The sequence below is a fragment of the Phocoena sinus genome, chromosome X (assembly GCF_008692025.1).
Source record: "Phocoena sinus isolate mPhoSin1 chromosome X, mPhoSin1.pri, whole genome shotgun sequence".
Classification (NCBI taxonomy): Eukaryota; Metazoa; Chordata; class Mammalia; order Artiodactyla; family Phocoenidae; genus Phocoena; species Phocoena sinus.
The window spans coordinates 111,087,890-111,113,753 of record NC_045784.1 but is presented as its reverse complement, the minus strand read 5'-3'; the positions used below and the strand labels follow the sequence as shown (position 1 = coordinate 111,113,753).

At 38.5% G+C, this 25,864-nt stretch overlaps 1 protein-coding gene across 8 annotated transcripts in view; it reads left to right on the top strand.

Moving 5' to 3' along the window:
* The window catches only part of ENOX2 (ecto-NOX disulfide-thiol exchanger 2), a 289,504-nt gene that overhangs the window by 239,495 nt on the left and 24,145 nt on the right, over positions 1-25,864 (top strand). For all 8 annotated transcript variants that reach the window (XM_032620439.1, XM_032620436.1, XM_032620441.1 and 5 more), the window contains 4 exons: positions 6,758-6,991; positions 9,202-9,414; positions 11,132-11,238; positions 20,945-21,059. In XM_032620439.1, the coding sequence (XP_032476330.1) occupies positions 6,758-6,991; positions 9,202-9,414; positions 11,132-11,238; positions 20,945-21,059 (669 nt within the window). The remainder of the gene's footprint in view (positions 1-6,757; positions 6,992-9,201; positions 9,415-11,131; positions 11,239-20,944; positions 21,060-25,864) is intronic.

The following is a 25,864-nucleotide window of genomic DNA, read 5'->3' as shown; positions in this document are numbered from 1 at the left end:
TGCAGAAGACAAGTTTGAAACCAGTAGATGTTAGTTCATGTGGCTTAAGGAAAGAAGCCATCTCCATAACATAAAAGTGCAAGGTGAAGCAGCAAGTGCTGATGTAGAAGCTACAGCAAGTTATCCAGAAGGTCTAGTTAAGATCATTAATGAAGGTGATACGCTACACAACAGATTTTCATTGTAGATAAAACAGCCTTCTATTGGAAGAAGATATCATCTGGGACTTTCATAGCTAGAGAGGAGAAGTCAATGCCTGGATTCAAAGCTTCAATGGACAGGCACACTCTTTTTAGGAGCTAATACAGCTGGTGACTTTCTGTTGAAGCCAGTGCTCATTTATCATTCTAAAAATCCTAGGGCCCTTAAGAATTATGCTAATTCTGCTCTTCTTATGCTCTATAAATAGAACAACAAAGCCTAGATGACAGCACATCTGTTTAACAACATGGTTCACTGAACATTTGAAGCCCACTACCGAGACTGACTGGTCAGGAAAAAAAGATTCCTTTCAAAATATTAATGCTCATTGACAATGCACCTGGTCACCCAAGAGCTCTGCTGGAGGTTAATGTTTTCATGCCCGCTAACACAGCATCCATTCTGTAGCCCATGGATCAAGGAGTCATTTCAACTTTCAAGTCTTATTATTTAAGAAATACATTTCGGGGGCTTCCCTGGTGGCGCAGTGGTTGGGAGTCTGCCTGCCGATGCAGGGGACTCGGGTTCGTGCCCTGGTCCCGGAGGATCCCGCGTGCCGTGGAGCGGCTGGGCCCGTGAGCCATGGCTGCTGGGCCTGCGCGTCCGGAGCCTGTGCTCCGCAACGGAAGAGGCCACAGCAGTCAGAGGCCCGCGTACCGGAAAAAAAAAAAAAAAAAAAAAAAAGAAATACATTTCGTAAGGTTATAGCTACCATAGATAGGGATTACTCTGATGGATCTGGAAAAGTCAATTGAAAACCTTCTGAAAATGATTCACCATTCTAGATGCCATTGAGAACATTCGTGATTCATGGGAAGAGGTCAAAATATCAACATTAACAGGAGTTTGGAAGAACATGATTCTAACCCTCATGGATGACTTTGAGGGACTCAAGACTTCAGTGGAGGAAGTAATTGCAGATGTAGTGGAAATAGCAAGAGAACTAGAATTAGAAGTGGAGCCTGAAGATGTGACTGAATTGCTGCAATCTCATGATAAAACTTTAACAGGTGAGGAGTTGCTTCTTAAAGCTGTGCAAAGAAAGTGGTTTCCTGAGATGGAATCTACTCCCTGGTAAAGATGCTATGAAGATTGTTGAAATGACAACAGAAGATTTAGAATATTACCCAAACTTAGCTGTTAAACTTAGCTGACTCCAATTTTGAAAGAAGTTCTACTGTGGGTAAAATGCTATCAAACTGCCATGCATGCTACTGAGAATTGTTCAGGAAAGGAAGAATCAATTGATGCAGTAAACTTCATTGTTGTCTTAAATTTTAAGAAGTTGCCACAGCCACCCCAACCTTCAGCAACCACCACCCTGGTCAGTCAGCAGCCATCAACATCAAGGTGACACCCTCCACCAGCAAAACGATTACAACTCTCCCCCAAACTCCCCCATGCAGAGAATGGATACATGTATAAGTATGGCTGAGTCACTTTGCTGTGCACCTGAAATTATCACAGCATTGTTAATCGGCTATACTCCAATATAAAATAAAAATTAAAAAAAAAGATTACAACTCACTGAAGGCTCAAATGAAGGTTAGCATTTTTAGCAATAAAGTATTTTTAATTAAGGTATTTACATTTTTTAGATGTCATGTTATTGTACACTTCATAGACTACAGTACAGTGTAAACATAACTTCAATAGGCACTGGGAAATCAAAAACTATGTGTGACTCACTTTATTGCGATATTCACTTTATTATGGTGGCCTGGAACTGAACCCACAATATCTCCAAGTTATGCCTGTAGTAACGAGTTTATTATTCTGGATACAATGGGAAGCCATTGAAGGATTTTAAGGAGTAGGGTGATGTGATCTGATATACATTTTAGAAATATCACTTCTGGGTAAAGAATGGACTGAAGGGTATGGGCAAGTGTGGTGACTAGTGGTTAGTTAGCTAACCATAGCATTAGTCCAATCCAGAAGTGATAGCGGCTTATATACTATGGTAGTTGGAGTGGAGATAGCAAGAACTACTCTGCATAAAGTCACTTGTTCCTGGTAAAAGTTCAGATTTGGGGAGACTGAGGCAATTGGAATTGGAATGATTTTCTTTGTAAATATTATAAAGTTTCATGGCTGATCCTTTGCTTATTTGAATTGTTATTTTTCTTTATGGGGCAGTGGACAAATAAGATGAAGGCAGAAGACAGAGTAATTGGAAAGGGCATAGAACAATTAACTACTTCCTTCCCTAACTACTAACCCTTCCCTAAGGGTTAACAATTTGGAGAATTGGGTCCAAGTGCTAGACATTTTACAGAATCTTCATTCACGTAACAGGCGCTTGTTGGACATCTCCTTTGTGTAAGCTATTGTGCTAAATGTTGTACAGAGTAGAAAATGAGTTAAACCTAGTTCTTCCCTTTAATGAACCCAGGGTTAGTATGCAGTCATACATTCATTAAAGAAACATTGAGCACCTGGCATTGCTCAAGACACTGATAAGACACACTCATTGCTAATAATAATGACATTTGAAAGTTATGTGTGCTGTACGAGAAGTATGGTAAAGTGTTATGGAAGTTTAGAGGAGAGAGAGGGAGGAAGGGAGGATGGGAGAGAGGGAGGGGGAAAGAGAGAGAGAGAGAGAATTTGAAATTGTCTGGTTCCTGACTGGGGTTATCAAGGTAAAAGGTAGCATTTAGACCAAGTCTTTGACAAAGAGAAAGCATTTGAATGTGGACAATGGGGCATAGATACAGCATGAGCAAAGGTACAGAGGTGGTAGGTTTTGATGAACATTCAAGGAAACAATAAGTAGTGGTTTGTGTACTGAGTAGACATAAAAGGAGGAGGGAAAACATCCATCGTCAGCACACTTTGAAAGGCTTAACAGTTGGGTCTTTACTTCTCAGATAATAGGGAATTGTTGAAGAAATTCTTGAACAAGGAAGATTGTTTCTGAAAAATTAATGTGACCGCTCTGTATAAAAATGGGTAAGAGGAGAGGAGGTCAGTTAGATACCTGTTGCAATAGACCAAAGAAAAGGTAATGAGCATTGGAAAAATTAGGCTGGTAACATGGGAGAGGAGAAGGGGAGGCAGATGTAGAATGCTCTTTTTACATTTGCTAAGTGCTGTAAAATCCAACTACTGAAGATTTAATAGCCCTTAGCAATGATAACAGAGCATTCCACAATAGACTATTTTAATAAAAACTTAAAGGTCTTGAAAAGCCCTGAACAGTTGTACATAAAAGACGACATGCTGCTCAGGAGGTATCCATCTAAATGTCATTGAAATCAGCTCTCTGGTAACAGCCACCTGGAAACATTCTCACGGCTGCCAAAGGAAAGGAGATTGCAATCAGTGATGTGAAAACAACTAATTTTTCCCTTTAAATTTGAACCTGCTCCCTGAAAGTTTACACGTGCTAGAAAACTCCTGAATTGGATGGCTGTTCTCCCACTTTGTAAAAGAAAGAGGTTAAAACAAACAAAAATCCCTTAGAAAGGGGCTAGAAATGTAGACATAATTGTTTTTTCTGTTGGAGTTTGAGCACCTTTGGGAGCCGGCATTGTACAAAGTGCACCACCTCAAAGCATCACAGTATCTTGTGTATGTTTATGCAAAAGTTTCATTTCCTCCTCTCATTTGATCTTCTCCACAATCCTGGGAGAATAGTCAAGGTAATCATTAATAGCCCCATTTTTCCGATGGCTCAGATAATTAAATAAGATGAATGGGGGTGTGAAAGTACATTGTAAACTTTAAAGAGCCCTAGCAAAGTTTACTTATGAAATGTATTTATTCTTCCTCTTTCTAAAAAGAATATTTTAGTGTGACTGGGAATTATTCTTTATAACAGCTTTATTTAGGTATAATTGACATACAATGAACTTCACATATTTCAAAAATACAATTTGATACTATTGACACATACATACAGCTGTGAAACCATCATCATAGTCAAAATAATGAGTATGTACACCTCTCCCAAAAGCTTCCTTCATGCCTCTTTTGTAATCCCTTCTTCCTAACCCTCCCCAGTTCTCTCCCCTGGCAAACACTGATCTATTTTCTGTCTGATTAGTGTGCATTTTCCAGATTTTCATATAAATGAAATCATATGTTTTGTATGCTCTTCCTTCCTTTGTATAGATCCAGATTTCCATTTGGTATCATTTTCCCTGTAATTGAATTTCCTTTAACATTTTCGGTAGTGCAAGTCTGCTCCTGATAAATTCTTTTAGCGTTTGTACGTATCAAAAATTTATTCCACTTTTTTTAAAAGATATGTTCTCTGGGTGTAGGATTCTAGGTTGACAGTTTTTTTCTCTCTCTCTCAGATGTTGCTCCACTATCTTCTTACTTGCATTGTTTTCAACAAGAAATATGATGTTATCCTTATCTTTTTGTTTCTCTGTACATAAAATGTGTCTTTTGTCTATGGCAGCTTTTAAGATATTCTCTTTATTGCTGGTGTTTAGAAATTTGATTATGATGTGTCTTGGTATAATTTTCTTCATGGTTTTCCACTTGGGGTTCATTGAAATTCTTAGATCTGAGTTTTCATCAAATTTGGACATTTCCTTCCTTATTTCTTCAAATATTTTTTTCTATTCCCTCCCCTGTCTCCAGTCATGGCTCCAATTAGGCATATATTGGACCCCTTGAAGTTGTCAACAGCTCACCAGTACTCTGTTCATTTTTTTAAGTCTTTTTTCTCTCTGTATTTCATTTTGAATAGTTTCTATTGCTATGTCTTCAAGTTCATTAATCTTTTCTTCTGCAATGTCTAATTTGTCATTGGTCCTGTCCAGTGATTTCTTTTCAACTCAGACATTGTAGTTTAAATCTATAAAAGTTTGATTTTGGTTCTTTTTTATGTCTTTTGTGTTTCTACTTAATATGTTCTATCTTTTCTCTAGCTTCTTAAGCATATGAAATCCAACTATAATAGTTTTTATGTCCTTATCTATTAATTATATTATCTGCATCACTTCTGGGCCTGCTTCGTTGACTGATTTTTATCTTTATTATGATTTTCCTGCTTCTTTGCATATTGGGTAAATTTTTATTGAACATCAGACATTGTGAATTTTACCAGGTGACAAATATTTTTCATTCCTGTAAGTATTCTTGACCTTTGTTCTGGGATGCACTTAAGTAACTTGAAATTTTTTTTATCTTTTTAGGTCTTGTTTTTAAGTTTTATTCAGCAGAACCAGAGCAGGGTTTAGTCTAGGGCTAATTTTTCCTCACTAAGGCAAAACTCTTTTGATTACTCTATCCAATGCTCTCTGAATTATTAGATTTCCTCCTCCGGCTGGTGTGAAAAGGAAATAGTCCTAGCCCTGTATGAGCTCCAGGGATTATTACCTCTAATGCTCAGGTAATTCACACATAGATAGACATCAATACTGAGCTACATAATAGGGGAGGACCCTCTTCAGATCTCTGAAGTTCTTTCTCTGTGTAGCTTTCTTCTTTCCAGTACCCTGCCATGCAAACTGTCTGCCATAGTCTCCCTGGATTCCCAGTTCAATCTCCTCAACTCAGGGAGATCACCATGCTTTGCCTGAGTTCCCCTCCCTGTGCTGAGGCCTGGAAACTCTCTCCAGGCAATAAGCTGGGGAAATCTTAGGGATCACTTCATTTGGTTCTTGTCTCTTAGTGATCTCTGTCTTCATTGCCTAATGTCCAATGTATTAAAAACTATTGTTTCATACATTTTGTCCATATTTTTACTTGTTTAAGGCAGGAGTTACCCTGCAAACTTGTGCTTAGAATGAAATGAGATAAATGTGTGTGGAAGCAGCTAGCTCAGCTTCTGAAACTTAAAAGATTAATAAAAACTTAATTTTTTTTGATTTTTTTTGTTGAGAGATTTAACTTTGGTGCTATAACTGACACCAAAAGTGGAGGTGTGGACTTGAATCCTGGTTATCTGAATCCTAGTCCTATACCAGTATACTATAAGCATACTACCTCTTTTTTTAAGGATCCAAAATTATATGTCACCTGGATCACATACCACTCCCCGTTATATCTATTCCACCACCCCCTCCAAAATGGTTCCAAGTCACCAGATACATCTAGGAAGCAATTTGGGGGATTGAAATGTCGAGCTGATTTAAATTTATCAAAATTTTATTGATTTTATTTAAATTTTATCTAAATTTTATCAAAATTCTGAGTGGCGGAATGACTGACACTCTTGAAGTTATCCAAAGACACCACAATTTGAGGCCACCTTTTGCATTCTTCCCAGCCCATGGTGCCACATAAAGCTTATTCTTGATACAGTTACCCACAGAGCTTCCCTCTGTCACAGGTAAGGTGGCAGATGGAGAAATGAAAGTCCTATGAATAAGACTGACCCAACCATGGAATAATAAACTATTATCAGAGATAGAGACTATAATCCAAGTCTTTAATGTTCTCCTTGCTAGTAGTGGGGAGAGAATTTGGGGTTATGTGGTCCCTGGAAACTGCTGTGACTGCATCTGAAGTACCGAACTTGAAAAGCTACTTACAGTGGCTCACTCACTGGGCTGTTCTTGTTCTCTCCTCTCTCTCCCTCTTGTGCACTTAGGTTACCGCATTCGCCTGGGCTCTAGCACTGACAAAAAGGACACAGGTAGGCTTCATGTTGATTTTGCACAGGCTCGAGATGACCTGTATGAGTGGGAATGCAAACAGCGTATGCTTGCAAGAGAGGAACGCCACCGTAGAAGGATGGAAGAAGAAAGGTTGCGCCCACCATCCCCACCTCCAGTGGTCCACTATTCAGATCATGAATGCAGCATTGTTGCTGAAAAACTAAAAGGTATACAAAACACTCGAGCTTTGTGATTAAAATAACTCTTTTCTTTGGAGAAATGTAATAAATATATTTGTATTGTTGACAGTTATCCTTGAATTTCCCACTGAGGGATTCTAAGCATTTCTTGCGTTGAAGCCTTGCAGTTAGAAAGGTGTACCTAGTAATTCAAGAGCCAAAAATTTGTCCCTCCCAACTGTGTCTGTGATCCTTCACTGTCTCAAGTTACTTTTTCTCTCCATACATCAGGTGACTAGAAAGAAACATTTTTTTCCCACTTTTCCACATCAGAGAATTTTAGCTGTGATCCATGCATGACTTGGGACCTTTAAGCACCTCCACCCCGTTTCATTGTGGATAGCAAGTTAGTTTTGAATTCTAAGTCAGAATAAATCAGAACAATAGAACTTGATGTGACCTCAGAAAACTCTGATAAAATTCCATTTTATAGATGAGAAAATGGAGGGCCAGAGTAGTTACAGTATACATTCTTCTTAGATTACTCAAAGACGTAGCTACTACCAACTAAAAGAGGACTCCTTTAATCACACATTTATTTCACACAGTAACTACAGAGACTTCCAGACATTGCTAAATCAGACTGCTTTCCCTTTAGTTTTGATTCCTGTTCCCCTTGCTTAACTCTCAGAGCCATTTTGCTAATTTAACCTTAATTGCCTTGCCTGGTCTCCTGTGTTAGTAGCTCAAATCCAGTTTTTTCATTCTATGAGTATGGTAGATTTTACTGGATGAGTGCTGGTGTCCCATTGATCTTATTGGTGACACCAACCCAGCTCTAACAGTATGAATTTTTCTTGCTTCTTGTGCTCTAGGCTCAGCAAGATGCTGCTAATTCCCCCTTTGCAAATAGGTCTCATTCACCAAACTTGTTTGCACCTTATAGCCTAAGGGTTTCACACGTTAAAGAAATCCTTTGTTTGGATTGATTTGTCTTCCTGTAAGAGAAAAGCAGGAAACATAGAGTCCAGAGTAGAGACACAGAAATAATGGTACACTTTGAAAAGCTGGAAAGGCTGAAAGCATTGGTAAGATGCCAGGTCCAAGACTTAACTGTTCATATAAGACCAAACAGCTCAGTTTGAATTTTTATAAAAAAATGAATTTGCTGGTTTTGTGGAACTCAAGCAAAAAGTAAGCATCAATGAATCAACTATACATCAATAATTTTTTAAAAACTGAGCATCAACATAAAGACTGTATGTAAGTAATGAAATGAAAACTGCTATAATGGTGAGGCTGACCTCTCATTACACATCTGCACTTACAAAGGCAAGTGGTAAGAAGTTCACATTACAGTGAGAGATGGTTCCACTGGACATAAGGGTTCCTGGCTAGAGAGGGATGTGGAGTCCTACAGTGGGCCTTCAATGGGATGCTAATGGACTCTCCCTCTCAGGAGTCTTTAACAGCAGAATATGTAAGTGGCTATCTCAGAAAGCTGAACCAGAGGCTTTGGAAGCTGAACCAGAGACTACTATTTTAACATCAGAGAGTAACTCCTAACTAGCTGTAGAAATCTACATGGATGGTTCCTCAGGCAAGAGAAACAGGATGTGGCAAAATGTAGAAATAGAATGAATTACATCAAAATAGATTGTGACTGGGACTGAATGGAAGGCCTGGGGCTGGATTGGATGCAGGAGTGATGTTACAAAAAGTCAAAGATGTAAGTGTTTATACCTAAAGAATTGCCATTTAACTCTTTCTTAAGTCTCCTTCCAAAGGTTTAATTCCATGGATCCAGGATAAAGTCAAATGCAAGTTAAGCTCAAGGCTCAAGTTTACTTGTGCTTATTAAAAAATAAGATTGTAGAATTCTGAAGTTCTCTCACCGCTAATTTATATATTACACACATGCACACACACACACACACAGAGGTTAAGAAATTTGCAATATGTGAAAACTATGTCAGTAAAGAAAACTTTAAGAAAAGAAGAAATACTCTTGTTCTGAAAATTCTTCGTAGACTACAACCAATCTGCCTACTTTTGGAATCTTTCATTCTTTCAGTCTCTCTGCTCACCTGCTGCCTGTGTGTGCACACGTGTGCATGCATGGTTCCTCGCCCTCTGCAATTAATTCATTTCACAACCTTTGCCAAAAAGCCATGGTGGCCTCCTTGCCAGCATGTTTGGAAAATAGATGGAGATTTGGTTACTTTCGATGACTCTAAAAATAAATTCTCTTTTTTCAGATGATTCCAAATTCTCAGAAGCCGTGCAGACCTTGCTTACCTGGATTGAGCGAGGAGAGGTGAACCGTCGCAGCGCCAACAACTTCTATTCCATGATCCAGTCGGCCAACAGCCACGTCCGCCGCCTAGTGAATGAGAAAGCTGCCCATGAGAAAGACATGGAAGAAGCAAAGGAGAAGTTTAAGCAGGCCCTTTCTGGAATTCTCATTCAATGTGAGTGGAAGTCATAGTTCTGCCAGAAGGGTGAGAGGGCACTTCACTTAGTCATCACTCTCTCTACACAGGAGCCAGGGCTCCAGAGCCATCCTGTGTCAAGAAGGAATGCCCTCTTCTGCCTTGTGCTCTCCTTATATTGCCAAATGCCTGAGCTCTGGTTTCATGGGAATCACGTGCGCACCTCCTATGTTCATTTTCTGTGGTATATCTACTTCAGCTCCTTAGAAACACTGACGCTTAGACCACAATCCTGTGATTTTACTTTCGCTTGTTCTCAAAGTAAGTTACAAGCAGCCTTAGGCTCCAGTGGAAAATTCGGTATTTCACTGCTGAAGTTAGAATGTAGCATCAGGATTTGTAAGCATCTTTGCTTCAGATTTGCATCATTATGCTTTTCAGGTATTCCATTTCAGGGATAAATGTAATTATATTTCCCAAGGTAATTGAATAAAAGCCAAATTTGCTACTTCTACCTTTTGTTTTTAGTTTCCTTTCTTCAACATTTCCTTTACTGGATGTCAGTAGACACTGAAAGGGAATGGGAAGCCACTGAAATAGACATTTTCAAAAATTAGTACCACTCCAAACCTATCCAAGGTCTCTTAAATGAGCAGAAAAATTCTCAAATAATGTTTTTAGTTCACCGTATTATAAAATTATGAACTCTTATCTTTTGAGTAAGAAACTATTCACGTTAGGAACAAAGGTACAGTTTTATGACTTTGCTTTTAAACAGTTATGGCCCACTCTTCTCATACCTGACTGATACATAAATGGGATTAAGGAGGAGTTGTTTCATTTTCCATTTCTATTTTGAAAGTATCTATGGGCATGGAATCCAGGAAGAGAAAGCATATGTTTTTAGGGCTTCAGAATAAATAGAAAAAGAGAGCAGCAAGCATCATGGGAATATAAATCCTTAAATCATTAGTAGACAGGGTACAAACAGGGCTGTAAAGAAAGAAATAACATCTCTGAATCCTAGCCAGGCACAGGATCTTGTCCTTTTTTTCTTTCCCCAGAAAAAAGTCATGACTAAGTTTTCCTTCTCTTGAACTGATTGCGATAAAGCCCCCAAATATTTGTCCACATTTCCTCATTTGACATTTTAAGCGACCCTGAAAAAATACTCCCTAGGACTGTGCTTACACACTATTCTTCCATAAAATTTGTGTTTCTCCAGTCAACAAGCCTATCTAGGTAGACTTAAAATAGATCCCATCCATTTTAGGTTTTGATTTGTTGCTTCTGGTTAAACATACCTCAGAATAATAAAAAGATGGATTCCATTGAAATGAAGCATCCAGGCTCATTCTGAAAGGCTAGTTTAAGAAGCCAGTGGTCAAAAGGAGCTGGTACAGTTCACCACTTGCTGTCCTGTTGTGCAGGGTCAATGGTGCTAAATCACATTCACCATGACTCTTGCCTCTCCTGCCTGAATGAATACAGACTGCCTGTATTAAAAAACTTTAGTCACCATTTCACCCTAAACCTTCTAGAATTCATTTTTTCTTTCTGTATATTGATATCTTTGCCTTTGCGTCCCCTTTAAACTCATGGTATGCCAACACACATAGCCTTTTTTTTTTTAGCACAGCTCTAGTCCAGTAGTGTCGTAGGAGACACACTAAGCCTAATGCTTTTCTTATTTCTTTTCTCCTCTCTTTTGCCATCCCTGGATGATGCTGATTCAACTGTTGATCTGATGCTACAGTTGAGCAGATAGTAGCTGTGTACCATTCTGCCTCCAAACAAAAGGCTTGGGACCACTTCACAAAAGCCCAGCGTAAAAACATCAGCGTTTGGTGTAAACAAGCTGAGGTTAGTAACTTTTTACTCTGGTAGCCCCTCAGGGGGACAGTTTCTTTCTTTAACAAGTTATTGATTTGGAGTTTAGCTAGAATTAAATAGTGCCAAGCTCCCATGGCCACAACAAGGCCCTAATGAAACACTGAGACATGTTCTATAGCCTGTCATTGTGTCCAGACCACCTGCTGCCAAAAGGGTAATAAATGTGCACATGTTGTCTTGAATGCATTCTGCTGGGTGGAAACCTTAGTAGTGAAAATGTAGCCGCGATCATTAATAAGTTTACTTCCCTAAGCTAGCTAGTCTTGGGTACAACAATAATTACTGACCTGTGCATCTAGTGTTAGTAATATTAGGGCTGTCTTACATCTATTAGAGCATCTTGACAGTTGAGGCTGAAAGCTGCCTGGTGTTACGTTGGAGCACTGAAATTTCTGAGCTTCCTTTATCAAACCCACTCAGCCACCTTTATAGGTGGCAGCTTTAAAGGTAACAGAGGACTCTGATTTCAAATTAAGATTGACACACACCTCTCTGCTTGTGCTCAAGTGACATTTTTAGCATAACACTAGAACATATCTGATGTGATTAGGTTGCGATTCTAAATCTGAGATTAAAAACCGAGATGGGGGACTTCCCTGGTGGCACAGTGGTTAAGAATCCGCCTGCCAATACGGGGGACACAGGTTCGTGCCCTGGTCCAGGAAGATCCCACATGCCGCGGAGCAGCTGAGCCCGTGCGCCACAACTACTGAGGCTTGTGCTCTAGAGCCCGCAAGCCACAGCTACTGAAGCCCATGCACCTAGACCCTGTGCTCCGCAACAAGAGAAGCCACCGCAATGAGAAACCTGCGCACCGCAACCAAGAGTAGACCCCGCTCGCCACAACTAGAGAAAGCCACCGCGCAGCAATGAAGACCCAACGCAGCCAAAAATAAATAAATAAATTTATTTAAAAAAAAAAAAAAAAAACAAACCGAGATGGGAGGTTTGTTTACACCAGTGTGCCTTTGGAATGGTGTTACACAGTCCTCAAGTTTTTCTGTTCCTATGTGTAGCTTCCTTACCCAGCCAGCCCTGACACTTTCCATCTATGTATGCAGCAACTCTTTCAACTTCGTTTCTGAGTCCTCTTTGCCAGTCTAGTAGCAGTCCCATTATATCTATCAATGCAGGTTGTCATATTCCTTAATAGTTAAATAGCACTTGTATGGAACTTACATATTATAAGGCACTTTCACATTGGTTAGCTCACCTATGTGAGCCCCTCAATAGATGTGGTGTAGTGGAAAGAACCTTGGACTTGGAGTTGACATGAATCCAAATCTCAGCTCTGACAACGTTATAGCTGCGTGACTTTGAGCAAGTTAGTCAGCCTTTGTCAGTCCTTATTACTTCACCTGGATTAAATGAGGTAAGAGATATGTAGACAGTATGAAAATGTAAATGCTATATAAATGAGAAATAGTATTATTTCAATTTATCATTAACAACTCCATAAGGAATAATAAGTAAGTAGAGTGTCCGTTTTTTACATGTGAGGAAACTGAGACATAGAAATGTTAAGCAATGTGGGCTTCCCTGGTGGCGCAGTGGTTGAGAATCTGCCTGCCAATGCAGGGGACACGGGTTCGAGCCCTGGTCTGGGAGGATCCCACATGCTGTGGAGCGGCTGGGCCTGTGTGCCACAACTGCTGAGGCCCATGGGCCTAGAGCCCGTGCTCCACAACGGGAGAGGCCACCGTAGTGAGAAGTCTGTGCACCGCAACAAAGAGCCCCCGTTCTCTGCAACTAGAGAAAGCCCATGTGCAGCAACGAAGACTCAACGCAGCCAAAAATAAAATAAAATTTAAAAAAAGAAATGTTAAGCGATGTACAGACAATTATACAGCTAGTAAGTGGTCAATTCAGGCCTGGAAATTCTTCTTCAATCTGTGCTCTGGTATAAACTGCCTTGTGGTCTTGAGTCAGTCATTTAATCTTTGTGAACCTCAGTTACCTAATCTATAAAATGAAGATAATAATCCATTCCTCTGTCTTTCATGAGAATACATGACATAGTTTGTGTGGCAACAATTTGAGAACCGTGAAGAGAGATTAGAGGAAGATAAGCCCACCTCTGCTCATAAACCAACAGTCTCTGAGCCATCAGTTCTGACTCAGCAAAGGGATCTATGAGTCACTAGGGAGAAATCCTTGAAGACATCAGCCCAGTGGAGGGTAGGGTCATAGAAAGCCAGTAAAGTTTTTAATTGTTAAAAAAAATAATAATTTGGATCAGAAAAGGAACCAATTATCTTAGTGTAGCACAAAATGATTTTAGAATGCTAGGGCTACCTCATGTCGTTGAGCCCAACGAACAAAATTCAACATTTCAATTCAGACGTTTACTGAACAGATTCTCTGTCTCAGGTATCATGACAGGCAATGCAGGATGAGATGATCTTTGCCCTCAGGGAGCTAAAAAGGTAACAAAAGTGATCAAGGGGAGGGTTGGCGTTTAGCACTTAAATTTATTTATTTGTTTTTAAAATTTTTATTGGGGGATAGTTGATTTACAATGTTGTGATAGTTTCAGGTGTACAGCAATGTGAATCTGCTATACATATACATATATCCACTCTTTTTTTTTTTAGATTCTTTTCCCATATAGGCCATTACAGGGTACTGAGTAGAGTTCCCTGTGCTATACAGTAGGTCCTTATTAGTTATCTGTTTTACATATAGTAGTGTGTATGTGTCAATCCCAATCTTCCAATTTATCCCTCCCCCTCCTTTAACCCCCTGGTAACCGTAAGTTTATTTTCTACATCTGTAACTCTATTTCTGTTTTGTAGATAAGTTCATTTTTTTAGATTCCACATATAAGCAATATCATATGATATTTGTCTTTCTCTGTCTGACTTACTTCACTCAGTACGACAATCTCTATGTCCATCCATGTTGCTGCAAATGAGATTATTTCATTCTTTTTTATGGCTGAGTAATATTCCGTTGTATATATGTACCACATCTTTATCCACTCCTCTGTTGGTGGACATTTAGGTTGCTTCCATGTCTTAGCTATTGTAAACAGTGCTGCAATGAACATTGGGGTGCATGTATCATTTTGGATTATGGTTTCTCCAGATATATGCCCAAGGGTGGGATTGCTGGATCATATGGTAGCTCTATTTTTAGTTTTTTAAGGAACCTCCATACTGTTCTCCACAGTGCCTGTACCAGTTTACATTCTCACCAACAGCGTAAGAGGGTTCCTTTTTCTCCACACCCTCTCCAGCATTTACTGTTTGTAGATTTTTTGATGATGGCCATTCTGACCAGTGTGAGGTGATACCTCATTGTACTTTTGATTTGCATTTCTCTAAAAATTAGTGATATTGAGCATCTTTTCACATAGCACCTAAATTTAAAATATCCAAAATCCTTAATTTAGTTTGAATAATTCAGAAAAATTAAAGTTGAGAGAAAAATGCTCAATATGTCTTCCAATTGTAGCAAAGCAGTATTAGTCTCTACCTTCCCTTCAACGCACACATGTATCCATTTTAGGGGGTGGAAGAGGCTGTTTGAAGTGCCCCACCCATTACAGAAAGCCCTGCTGATACAGTATTTCCTTTTTCATGGGAGGAGTGAAGCCTCTGGTTGGAGAACTGACTTGTCTAGGCCACAACCCTTTTGTAAACAAATTTGCAATAAAATAGTCTCCATTAATTTTATTCATCAAGGCTCTCTGTAGTTATAGCAAGCCTACCTATCTGGTGGGTATATGCTTGAGTTTGATTACTTCCTCAGTAAAGATAGCTATGCCAGTAAGCCGGACATTTCTCTGGAGCTGTGGAGAGCTGAGAGCTGTACACCCTATCACCTAATATTCTAGGTAGAGCTTCCTTGGCACACTGATGAGGATAAAGCACACGGCCGGCATGACTTGCTACATGTTTTGTGATATGCCTTGTAGACTTTGTAGGAACCCAGAAAAATGCTTCCTGCCTGTTGGATTGGACTAAATTAAGGTCTACCCTGAATACCTCAATCTTTATAAGTAAAACTACTGACAGTGGAACATAGCTCATGACCTTTCTCTGACATTGCATTCCCTAAACCTAAAAGATTTCTTCTACTCTATATTGGCACCTCTTTAAATCATGGCTTTAAATTTCTTTTAACCTCTGTGTACTTTCACTTGATGACAGGCAACTCTGAGGACTAAAAGGAGGTATCCTGTAGAAAGTGACAAAACTGTCCTCTTAAATTGGGACTGCCTCTTAGCACCCCACTGAGAATCAGAGCATCTCAGTGACCTAATCAACTAAACTGACTTTTTCTTGACCTAGGCATAAAAGCTACAATTCCTAAGTTAGGGGTTTCATCAAGGTAGAAGGGTCTGACATTGAACCTTTTCTACCAGTTGCCTCAGGGAATAAGCCAGCTGGTGACTTCCTCGCATCACAAGGTACCTGTTATTTGTCTCATTGTCATCATGCTTCCAGCAGCAGACACTGTCTCACTCTGGTGAGAGAGAAGTTATAAAGTAAGAAGAAAAAGTCCCCACTTTCAGGGAGCTAAGGCACTCACCCTGGTAGCATCTGCCAAGCAGACTAGTTTGATAATGAGTCTTTTTCATTGGTTTACTTTCCTGATTTACATGTGTGTGAGGCTCCTGCTGATACAATTTGAAAGGTAATAAAAATAAGAGAAGGCTGAAGTCCCTCCCCTTACTAAAAGTTAGCATCTACAGTGACTTTACTGACAGTGCTGTGTTGTGGGAACTCTTTTTCTATAGAATCATTCAAAACCTGTGTGTTTATCTTACCGAGATCCTGGCCTAGATTACAAGTTAAACTTTGGATGGCATTTAAGAAGCTAGAGCCATAGCAGTAGGCACAAAGAAACTCCCTTGCATTCTCCCTAATGTGAGATTTTTATACCATTGGACCAGAAGAAAGGGTACATGGTGATTACGTACTAGCATTCTCATGAAATGAAATACTGTGATTGCTAAAATAACTTTCTAGATTTCCAGGCCTATCATTCCAAACCCCAAAGAACTGGTTGCAGATAGATGTTCAAGTTATCTGCATACCCTCGTTTTAGGACCCATTTGCACTAACACTAGCTATTGGCTTTCAGCCATCAAACCCCATGCTAACAAAATTTGGATCAACCTAATTTGTATTTCCATTATGTAGCATACAATGGACATTGATTAAGAGCCTGTGTTTGTGCTTTGCTTCATTGGCTTGAATGATATCTCAGAATCAAATTTCTGTGTAAGTGTAGGAGCTATCTTCCTATCCTCTGCTCCTTTCCATTCCTTCATCTGGCCCATTCCCCACCGAGTATCCTGTTAATTTTCAAAGTATGGGTAAGTACAATTTTGTTACACAGTTCATAAGGAACTTTGCTTTTATTATAGTCATGTTTCTATCATAAAACATGAGTAAGATGAATTTAAGTCCACATAAATTTTTTGGAAACTATATAGTTAGATAATTAACGTTCAATAATTTATGATTTGCCTACTTTATGATAAATCAAAAATGTCAGCTGGTACAAAAATGATTCTTTTCAGCATTTTCCTCTGTCTAGGGTTTCAGTTTTATTCTATGTTAAAAGTGCTTTGTCCTCCATTGTGGAGCAATATGCGAATTTCTAAGCTTCGCAAAAAGTTACCACTAGAATAGACTTAAAGGCATTATAATGCATTTTGAGAAGTCACTAACAGTTCACTGTTTAGATTAAATATCACAGGTCTACTGTGGGCAATAGTGTGGTATCAAAACTTTAGGAAGGCTATCTTACCTTTTTTTATGTACTCTATCAGTGATGTGACCCAGTCAATTTCAGGTAGAGAATTACAAATGAAAATTTCTGGAAAATGTTTTTCCATGTCATTGCCATTCTTTTGGCTTCAGCACTGGATCCAACTATCAGGATGGGAAAAGGGGCAGATCTGGGAGGCAGCTATTTCTCTTGCTGCCTGCACTTCAGTGGCTCAAAGTCCTCCTGTTGCCTGCTCCTGTGTCCAAGCTAGGTAGAATGCCTTCCTTAGGTAAATGCCACCTTTTAGTCCTTCGCTCTGAAGGTATTTGTTAGGATTTGATTCCAAAAGTAGAGCTTTTTTGATCCACCAGAGAATATAGAAAATAGGCATCTTAGATATCAAGTGCTTTACTTTTCAAAGAATTAAAATCTCACTTGCTTTACTTAGAGGTAGTGTCATTTACTGAACGCTCACCTTAAGTTTATTGCAGTATAGTATCTTATAGCCTCTATTGTTCTCTCTGCGTTATCTCCATTCATGTAACTTAGTATCGATATTTACAGAAAAAGTAATGGTACGGACCTTAGTTTCTCTGTAGCTAAGAAGGATTGTCTAGTTAGAGGGCTTTGGGCTCTGCCACTTTGCCTGCCTGCTGAATACTTAGAGCAAGCTTCTCCCTAGTTTTTCTTACCCTCATTTCATTATCAGCTAAAAGAACTGGTAACTCTTGTTTCTGAAGTATTTTGAGGCATTGAGGTAAAATTTGCCCATAGGTCCGTTATTTTTCTAGGGATTTTTTGAAGGTGTGAAAGATCTCTAGATAAGCTGTATTACTTAGTTATTGAACATTTTATACTTCTAAGAAGAGATTATGCTTTCTTGCCCAGCTGGAAGCAGAAAAGATGCTTTGCGGATGCTGAGCAGCTACAGAGCGTGTCTTAGCTATCAGTTAGATCTTCCGGCCCTGGGACATTTCCCTAGAAGGAACACAATTTACTCTTCTGAGAAACACAATTTAAACTTTCCCAGAGTTAGACAACATGTTTGTGAATTGAGATTTGGTCTCTGCTTATACCCTCTGACAGTCTACATTTTTGTTAGGCAGCTAGGAGAGCCACAGCTTTTCCTGATGAAGTAAGTTGTACAATATTTGAATTTGCCAGTGTCAAACCTCATTATGATCACCTTTCCAGTAACAGCTCTTTGATAACTGAAATCCAGACTCCTGAGAAAGGATGAATTCTTAGAAATGGCAATTCCTTTATTGCTCTCTGTGCAATAAGACATAGCAAATGTCTCTCTTGACACAGTCCTTTAAAGTTCATTTTTCTCAAACAAGTCATTATTTTCTTCTATTTTAAGTAATGCCTCTGCAGCACATTGAGGGATCCTATGGTAGTATTTCTATTTTCTATTTCTTCTATTTTTCCTTTACTTCTTAACTCTCAGTGATAACACTGAATAGCTCACTTTTTAATAGGTACTTTTATTTATATTTAGTGTAAACTTAACTTGATATAGAAATCATTAATTTTCCTGATAAAAGGAATAAAAAAGGAGAATATTAGTTGAGATAGTGATTAACTGTAGCATTAATTATTAAGAAATCCATTTAAAATACTTATAATCTCCCTAAATGGAGGCAATTTTCACCAGACGGCTTTGCACATTTTCTGTATTATGGCCCAAGTGCAGCTAACCTAGGCAAGGAATTCTCAGCTCACTGCTGAGGAGCCTCTGACAGGCATTAAGTAGCCTTTAAATGATTGCAAGCTGTTCCAAAATGGAGTTCTCATGCTTGATTTTTTTTGAAAAAGTGACTTTTCCAGTGTGATCTCAATCATTTCCGATGTTCTTCATGCCTTTCTGCAGATCTGTGTTTACATCTGGTAGCACTTCCCTTCAGCCTGAAGAACTTTCTTCAGCTTTTCTTATAGTGCAAGTCTTTGGGTGACAAATACTCGCATTTACATTTGTCTGAAAATATATTTATCTCATCTCCATTCTTGAAAGAATTTTTCTCTGAATATAGAATTCTGAATAAATAGATAATTTTTATTTCTTCTTGCACTTTAAAGAATTGTTTCCCTAACTTCTGGTCTTTATTGTTTCTGAAAGAAATCAAAGCATTCAAATTGTTTTTCCCCTGTTTATAATATGTTGGTTTTTTCTGGCTGCTTTTAAAAGTTTCTCTTTTTTCCTTTATTGATATATAATTGACATACAGCACTGTATAAGTTTAAGGTGTACAGCATAATGACTTGACTTACATGTATTGTGAAATGATTGTCACAATAAATTTAGTTAGCTAAAGAGTTAGAGTTTCTCTTTATGTTTCATTTTCAGCAGCTTGACTATGGTGTTCCTAGACATACTGTTTTTCCACACATATTCTGCTTGGGGTTCACTGAGTTTTTTGAATATATAGATTAATATATTTCATCAAATTTAAGAAATCCTCAACTATTTTTTCTTCAAATATTTTGAATCATTTAATCTCTCCTCTCTTTCTGTGATTCCAGCTAGTTTCTCTGTTCTTCAGATTTGATAAATTTGTATTGTTCTCTCTTTAAGCTTTCTCTGTACACTGTCATCTCTATTCTACTGTTAAGCTCATCCAAAGTTTCTATTTCTCTGCTAAGATTTCCTATCTTTTCATTCATTATTAACATATTTCCTTTACATCATTGAGATAGTTATGATAGCTGCTTTAACTCCTTGTTCTGCTAATTTCCATATCTAGTTCATTTCAAGCTTGGTTTCTGTTGATTGTCTTTTCTCTTGAAAATGGGTCATCTCAACCTAGTTCTTGTAGGTATGTCAATTAACTGGGGGCTTTACCTGCTTATTGTGAATATTTTGCTTTTAAGTCTTTGGATTCTGTTATATTCTTTCAAAGAATGTTGATTTTGTTTTCTTTTGTTTTAATGGTCAATTTACTTCATTGAATTTAAGCTAGAAATTGTCTCTCTTAGATGGCAACTCAAATCTCAGTTCAGTTTTTTAGCCTAGCTGGGTTGTTTGGAATCTGCCATGTGCTTTCATGGTTCAAGGGTCATGCAGAAATTTGTACAGTTCTTATACACAGAATTTGGATCCCTCTCTCTTTGGCTACCTACTTTCTGGGATCCCCTCCTCACTTTCCATTGGCTTCCAGTGGTTGCCCTGAACTCTCTCCTTTATTTCTTTAGGATATGAAGACTTTGGATTTTCTATCTAAAATTTAGCCACCATATGAGGTGCTAGCTGTTGTCTGCTCTCAGACTAAAAGTCCCTTTAAAACTGGAAGACCCACACCCTTCTTCCAAGTGTTGGCTCCTCTTCAGAATATGCCTGTTTTTGTTCATTCTCCAATGGCATCAAGTAGTTAGGGATTTGGTTTGGTTTGTTTTTTTGTTCACAGAATATAGATATTATCCACAGAAGGGTTGATCTGGTAGGAGTTCAGTCCTGACAGCTCATTTTTACTCTAACTACTAAACCTGCAAATGTTTGATTAAGAGTTCTGTTGAGTAAGACTGTAAAGGGAGAGAGAAGAGGTTAGAAAGCAGCAAGATCAAAGGATTTGACATGGGAAGGTGAACATGGCAGAACCTTAAGGGAAAGTCCAGAAATCCATGTAAGAGGTGGAAGGTATTTCATGGTCAACGGTACTTTCTAAAATGGGAGGGATACAAGAATCATCGGCTGCTAGAGCTCTGGGTATGGAAAGAAAGCCTATGCAGGACAGAGTGTACAAAGTTTGCTTTGTGTATTGAGACTGTCCTCAGCCTCAACATGCCCCTTTGCCTTTGCCTTTGCCTTTTCCTTTGCCTTTGCCTTTGCCTTAAGACTACTCTGAAGTTTTGTTATACGTTTAAAAAGACCCTGCTTTACCTAGTCCTTAATTCTGTTTATTTCCTCAACATTTTCAAGGCTTTCCCACCTAAAAAGCATACCTTTTAACCTTAGGAAATTCGCAACATACATAATGATGAATTAATGGGAATCAGGCGAGAAGAAGAAATGGAGATGTCTGATGATGAAATAGAAGAAACAACAGAAACAAAAGAAACTGAGGAATCAGGTAAAGATTATTCTGCTTTGCTTTATTTAACTAACACCTACTGGAAGGGATGATATTTTAAAACCATTAACAACCGATAAGGTATGGGCACAAACCCATCAGACTGGAAGCAGCTAGAGACAATTGGTAAGGCCGTATAAGTACACACTGGCTGAATGTCAACCCTGTGGCTACAGGACTTACTGTGGTCTTAGTTTACTGCCATCTTTCATCATAGTACCTAACTAAAAGTGGGCTTTCTTTTCCTAGGAGCATTGGACATTTAGGTGGTATTGTTCTATATTTGGCTTGGACTTATTAATAAGACGTTCTACAGTAGAAACTATAAGACAGTTTATGTATAAATAGGTAACTAGCCAAACTTTTAGGAAAAAAGTTATATCCCTACATCACTTATACTTTACACCAAAATTAATAGCAGATGGATTGAAGATTCAAATGACAAAATACATATATAGCAAAAGAAATGTTGGAAAATGTAGGAGATGGTTATATAATTTGGGATGAAGATCTCCAAAGATAGAAATCTTAAAGGATATTTTTGATATATGTATCTGCATAAAAATTAAATATTTCTCTTTAAAAATCACAAAGTTAAAAGAGAACCGAGGGCTTCCCTGGTGGCTCAGTGGTTAAGAATCCGCCTGCCAATGCAGGGGACACAGGTTCGAGCCCTGGCCTGGGAAGATCCCACATGCCCTGGAGCAACTAAGCCTATGCACCACAACTACTGAGCCTGAGCTCTAGAGCCCATGAGCCACAACTACTGAGCCCACGTGCCACAACTACTGAAGCCCGCATGCCTAGAGCCCATGCTCTGCAACAAGAGAGGCCACAACAACGAGAGGTCCGCGCACCACAAAGAAGAGTAGCCCCTACTCGCCGCAACTGGAGAAAGCCCATGCACAGCAACAAAGACCACCACAGCCAAAAATAAAAACAAATAAATAAATAAATTTATTTAAAAAAAGAGAGAATCTACAAACTAAGTGGAAATATCTACAGTATATGAGTCTACCTATCTGCTGCCTTCCATTGTGGTTACCTGGAGGTTTATTAGGAACCAAATAGGGGTCTACAAACAGTTGTCTGGGTAAAGCCTTTTGCTTTTACCTAGTATAGTCAGGACCTCACTGTGAGACGACAGCCATGGTATGGGTCCCCAGTGGAACTCAAATGGCAAAACTGTTGAACAATATAAGACACCACCCTTCAATTTCATAACAAATCATCTTGGAGGGGGGTTACCATGGGAGAGATTAAAACATCAGCTAAAAGATGAGTGTTTTCAGGTAAACCATTCTATACAATCTTAGCAGTCAGTAAAGCACAGTGGACAAGACACTGGACCTAAAGTTAGAACACCTGAGTTCTAGTCCAAGCTCTGCCTTTCTTGACATAGAAAGGACTTCTTCCTCAGTGAGCCTCAGCTTCCACACTTATAAGAAATACATTATAAAAACTATCTAACAAAGATTTTGTAATGGTTAAGTGAATTCATTCACTCCTTTAATAACTATTACATTCCCAGCCCTGTGCTAGACATTGGAGATATGGTAGTATACTGCCCCCACTGTGTGTATGTGTCTGTGTGTCTGTGTGTCTATGTCTCTGTGAGTGTCTGTGTGTCTGTGTGAGACAGATAGAAAACAGATTGATTATAATGCAAATCAAAATTTATTGGTTCCTGTACTTGCATATTGAAGTGAGCAGCTCTAGCCACTTGAGTGATCCCAGAATCTTCACTCCATGAACAAAAACTCTTAAGGAAAGAAAATCACCAAGTCAGAATTTTTTAAAAGCATTCATTAGCTGTTACATCTGAATTTCCTCTATTTTTGCCATATGTTACATCCCTAAACATATAAACCTCCATATATATTAAATAAACCCTTTGTAATCAGTGAATAGTTAATATTTTCAGAACAGCAAACTAATAACTGCAGACACATACTATAAACTTATAGCCAAGATAAACAAAAAATTTAATAATAATTGAGCTATTCAAATTATTTAAGTGTTTAGCCAGGATATTTTATAGCTGATTAATCTTTGATTTGTAGGATTGTCTCCACCTCAGTATCTGCAGTATTGTATACAGTATAAATCCACTGTTACCCTGAAATGAATGCAACCATAAGTTTGAGCATCCACTTGATAAGTTGCTGAGTTTGAGGAATTATTGGGGGAGGAGAGGGGTATATGGGAGATTCAGATTGAATGTACTTACTAGGGTTATATAATTGCATTTTGCTTCTGTATCTCTTTTGAGTTAAAAGCTGTATTGGCTACTGCACAGAATCTTATTTCTTTAGAGACTGGAAATTCCCTGACAGATCATCTTATAGCTATTTTCTTTCCTGTTCCACATGCCAGGATGCTGCTTTGTCAAATAAAGCTATGTACAATGGACTTAATGGAGCTTACCAAATAGCTTTTCTCCCAGAAGGTTTCAATTCATTTTAATTCAAGGACTTCTGTGCATTTTTCTTCCCCTTGATCGTATCTAATTTTGTTATTGCATGTCTGTAGTACTCAACTGCAGAAATCCTGCTCAGTGTGAGCCGGTGAGCAGGTCCTCAGTTTTTATCTAAATCAGCTACATGTTTTAGTTATCACTTGGTTCCAATGAAAAGCTTAAGCAACTAGAACTCAAAAATTTTTTTTTCTCTCTCTTCATGCTACCAAACTTGAATTTCAGGAGCATATAGCATGTTTTTGGTTAAATATACTTCCCAGTCTGAGTCAAAGCTAGCAGTCTGTTACCTTTCCTTGAAGTGCCACAAAATTTCTGTTCTGTGAGATTCTCTATGGTAGCTAGCCCATATTTGTGATTCAGAACTGGAAATACTCTTGCCATGGAAGAAAAGACCACTGCGCTCAAAGCAATGTGTTGAAGAGGGAGAATCACATCAAAGCAAATCATGATAGTGTGAAACTACTTCATTCTATTGTTAACCATGACGGAAAGTACATGTACCCAGTAAACATAAGGATAGCTGTTCCCTTTCAGCATCTGTCTTCTGCCTTCTTCACTTAAATTGGTGGTTTTCAGATTTGGTATATATATATATATATATATATATATATATATATATATATATATATAAGAATCATTGGGTTACCTTTTAAAATTCAGATTTCTGTGCTATAGAGTCTGCTTCAATAGGCCTGTAATAGGGTTTGGGAATCTAAATTTTATCAGCCATCCTAAATGAATTATATGATCGTGGTCCAGGGAACACATTTGGAAAACATTGACTTAGACTAATTCTCCACTGTTCTAGCCAAAGTTTTCTCTTCCACTGGTATCCAATCTCCTTCCTTCTCTCCTCCTACCTCCCATTATTCCCACTTTAGGAGTTTGATCAGTTAGTTAACAAGCATTATATCCTATCAGTTGATAGAAATAAAGATGTAATATATGTAAACATACATAAAATATAAGGAATACCACTTGGTGCTAACCTGGAAGGTACTGATTAGAATGCAGCCAGGGCAAGAGAGTGTGGGCCAGAGTAGTCACAGTCAGTGAAAATTGATCAAGGCCTTGAAAGATGAACAGGTTTGGATGAAAGGCAAGAAAGTAAGAAAGCATCTTGATGCAGAGAGGGAGAAGGAGCAGGGCTCAAAGAGGGAAATAAGAATGATGTGATTAAGGGTATAAAAGATTGAATGGGCAAGAGGAGTCTAGACCATAGGGGACATGAATGCCAAGCTTAGACTTAGCATAGTAGGCAATATGTCACTATAAGCATGTCTTTCAACCATGGCACTTGTATGATAAAAGCAACATGAATTGTATATTTTAGGAGATAAGTTTGGATTGATAGAGACAAACCAGAGACTTTTATAGGAATTGAGATATAAAATGATGATGATTGGGACTAGTGAAGGCAACAGGAAATGAGAAAAATGATAGAAGAAAAAGAGGTAACAGAGAGTATGACATTAAAGATGCTAGGAGTCATTTTGGGGGAATAAACTAAAGTCTTTTGTGCTAGATTGAATATAAATGATGAAGAAAGGAAAGAATTCAGAATGAGCCTAGGTTTTCTAATCTGGGAGAATGGAAGGTTGGTGATTTTATTAGTTTGCTAGGGCTGCTATAACAAGAACCACAAACTGAGTTGCTTAAACAACAGAAATCTATCATCTCACAGTTCTGGAGGCTAGAAATCTGAGATCAAGGCTCTAGCAGGGTTGGTTCCTTCCGAGGGCTCTGAGGGAGAATCTGTTCCAGACCTCTCTCCAGCTTCTGGTGGTTTTCTGGCCATCTTTGGCATTCCTTGGCTTGAAGATGCATCACCCCGATCTCTGTCTTCCTGTTCACGTGACATTTTCCCTGTGTGCATGTCTGTCTCTGTGTCCAATTTTCCCCTTTCCATAAGGACACCAGTCATAGAAATCTATAAGCCCACCCCAATTACCTCATTTTAACTTGATTACCTCTGTAAAGATCATATTTCCAAATAAGGTCACATTCTGAGGGCTGCAAAGTATCTTTTTTAGGAGGACAGATTCAACCCATAACAGTAGAATTGATAGAAATGGACTGATGGATGGGACTGATTTGCAGAAAATAATGAAAGCAGCTTCAGACAGTAGGTAGTTAGGAAATAGATGTAAGGGATTTGTATACAAATCAGGGTTGAAGAAAGTAGAAGGCATAGAAGATAGTAGTACAGAGGCGTTCATCTATACTCTGTTAGGAGTCAAAAAGGGAATAAACTACAAATATTTCCATAAATTTGGAGTATAAACAATAGAGATTAGTGGAATTTCATTTTTTACAATAGTCATAA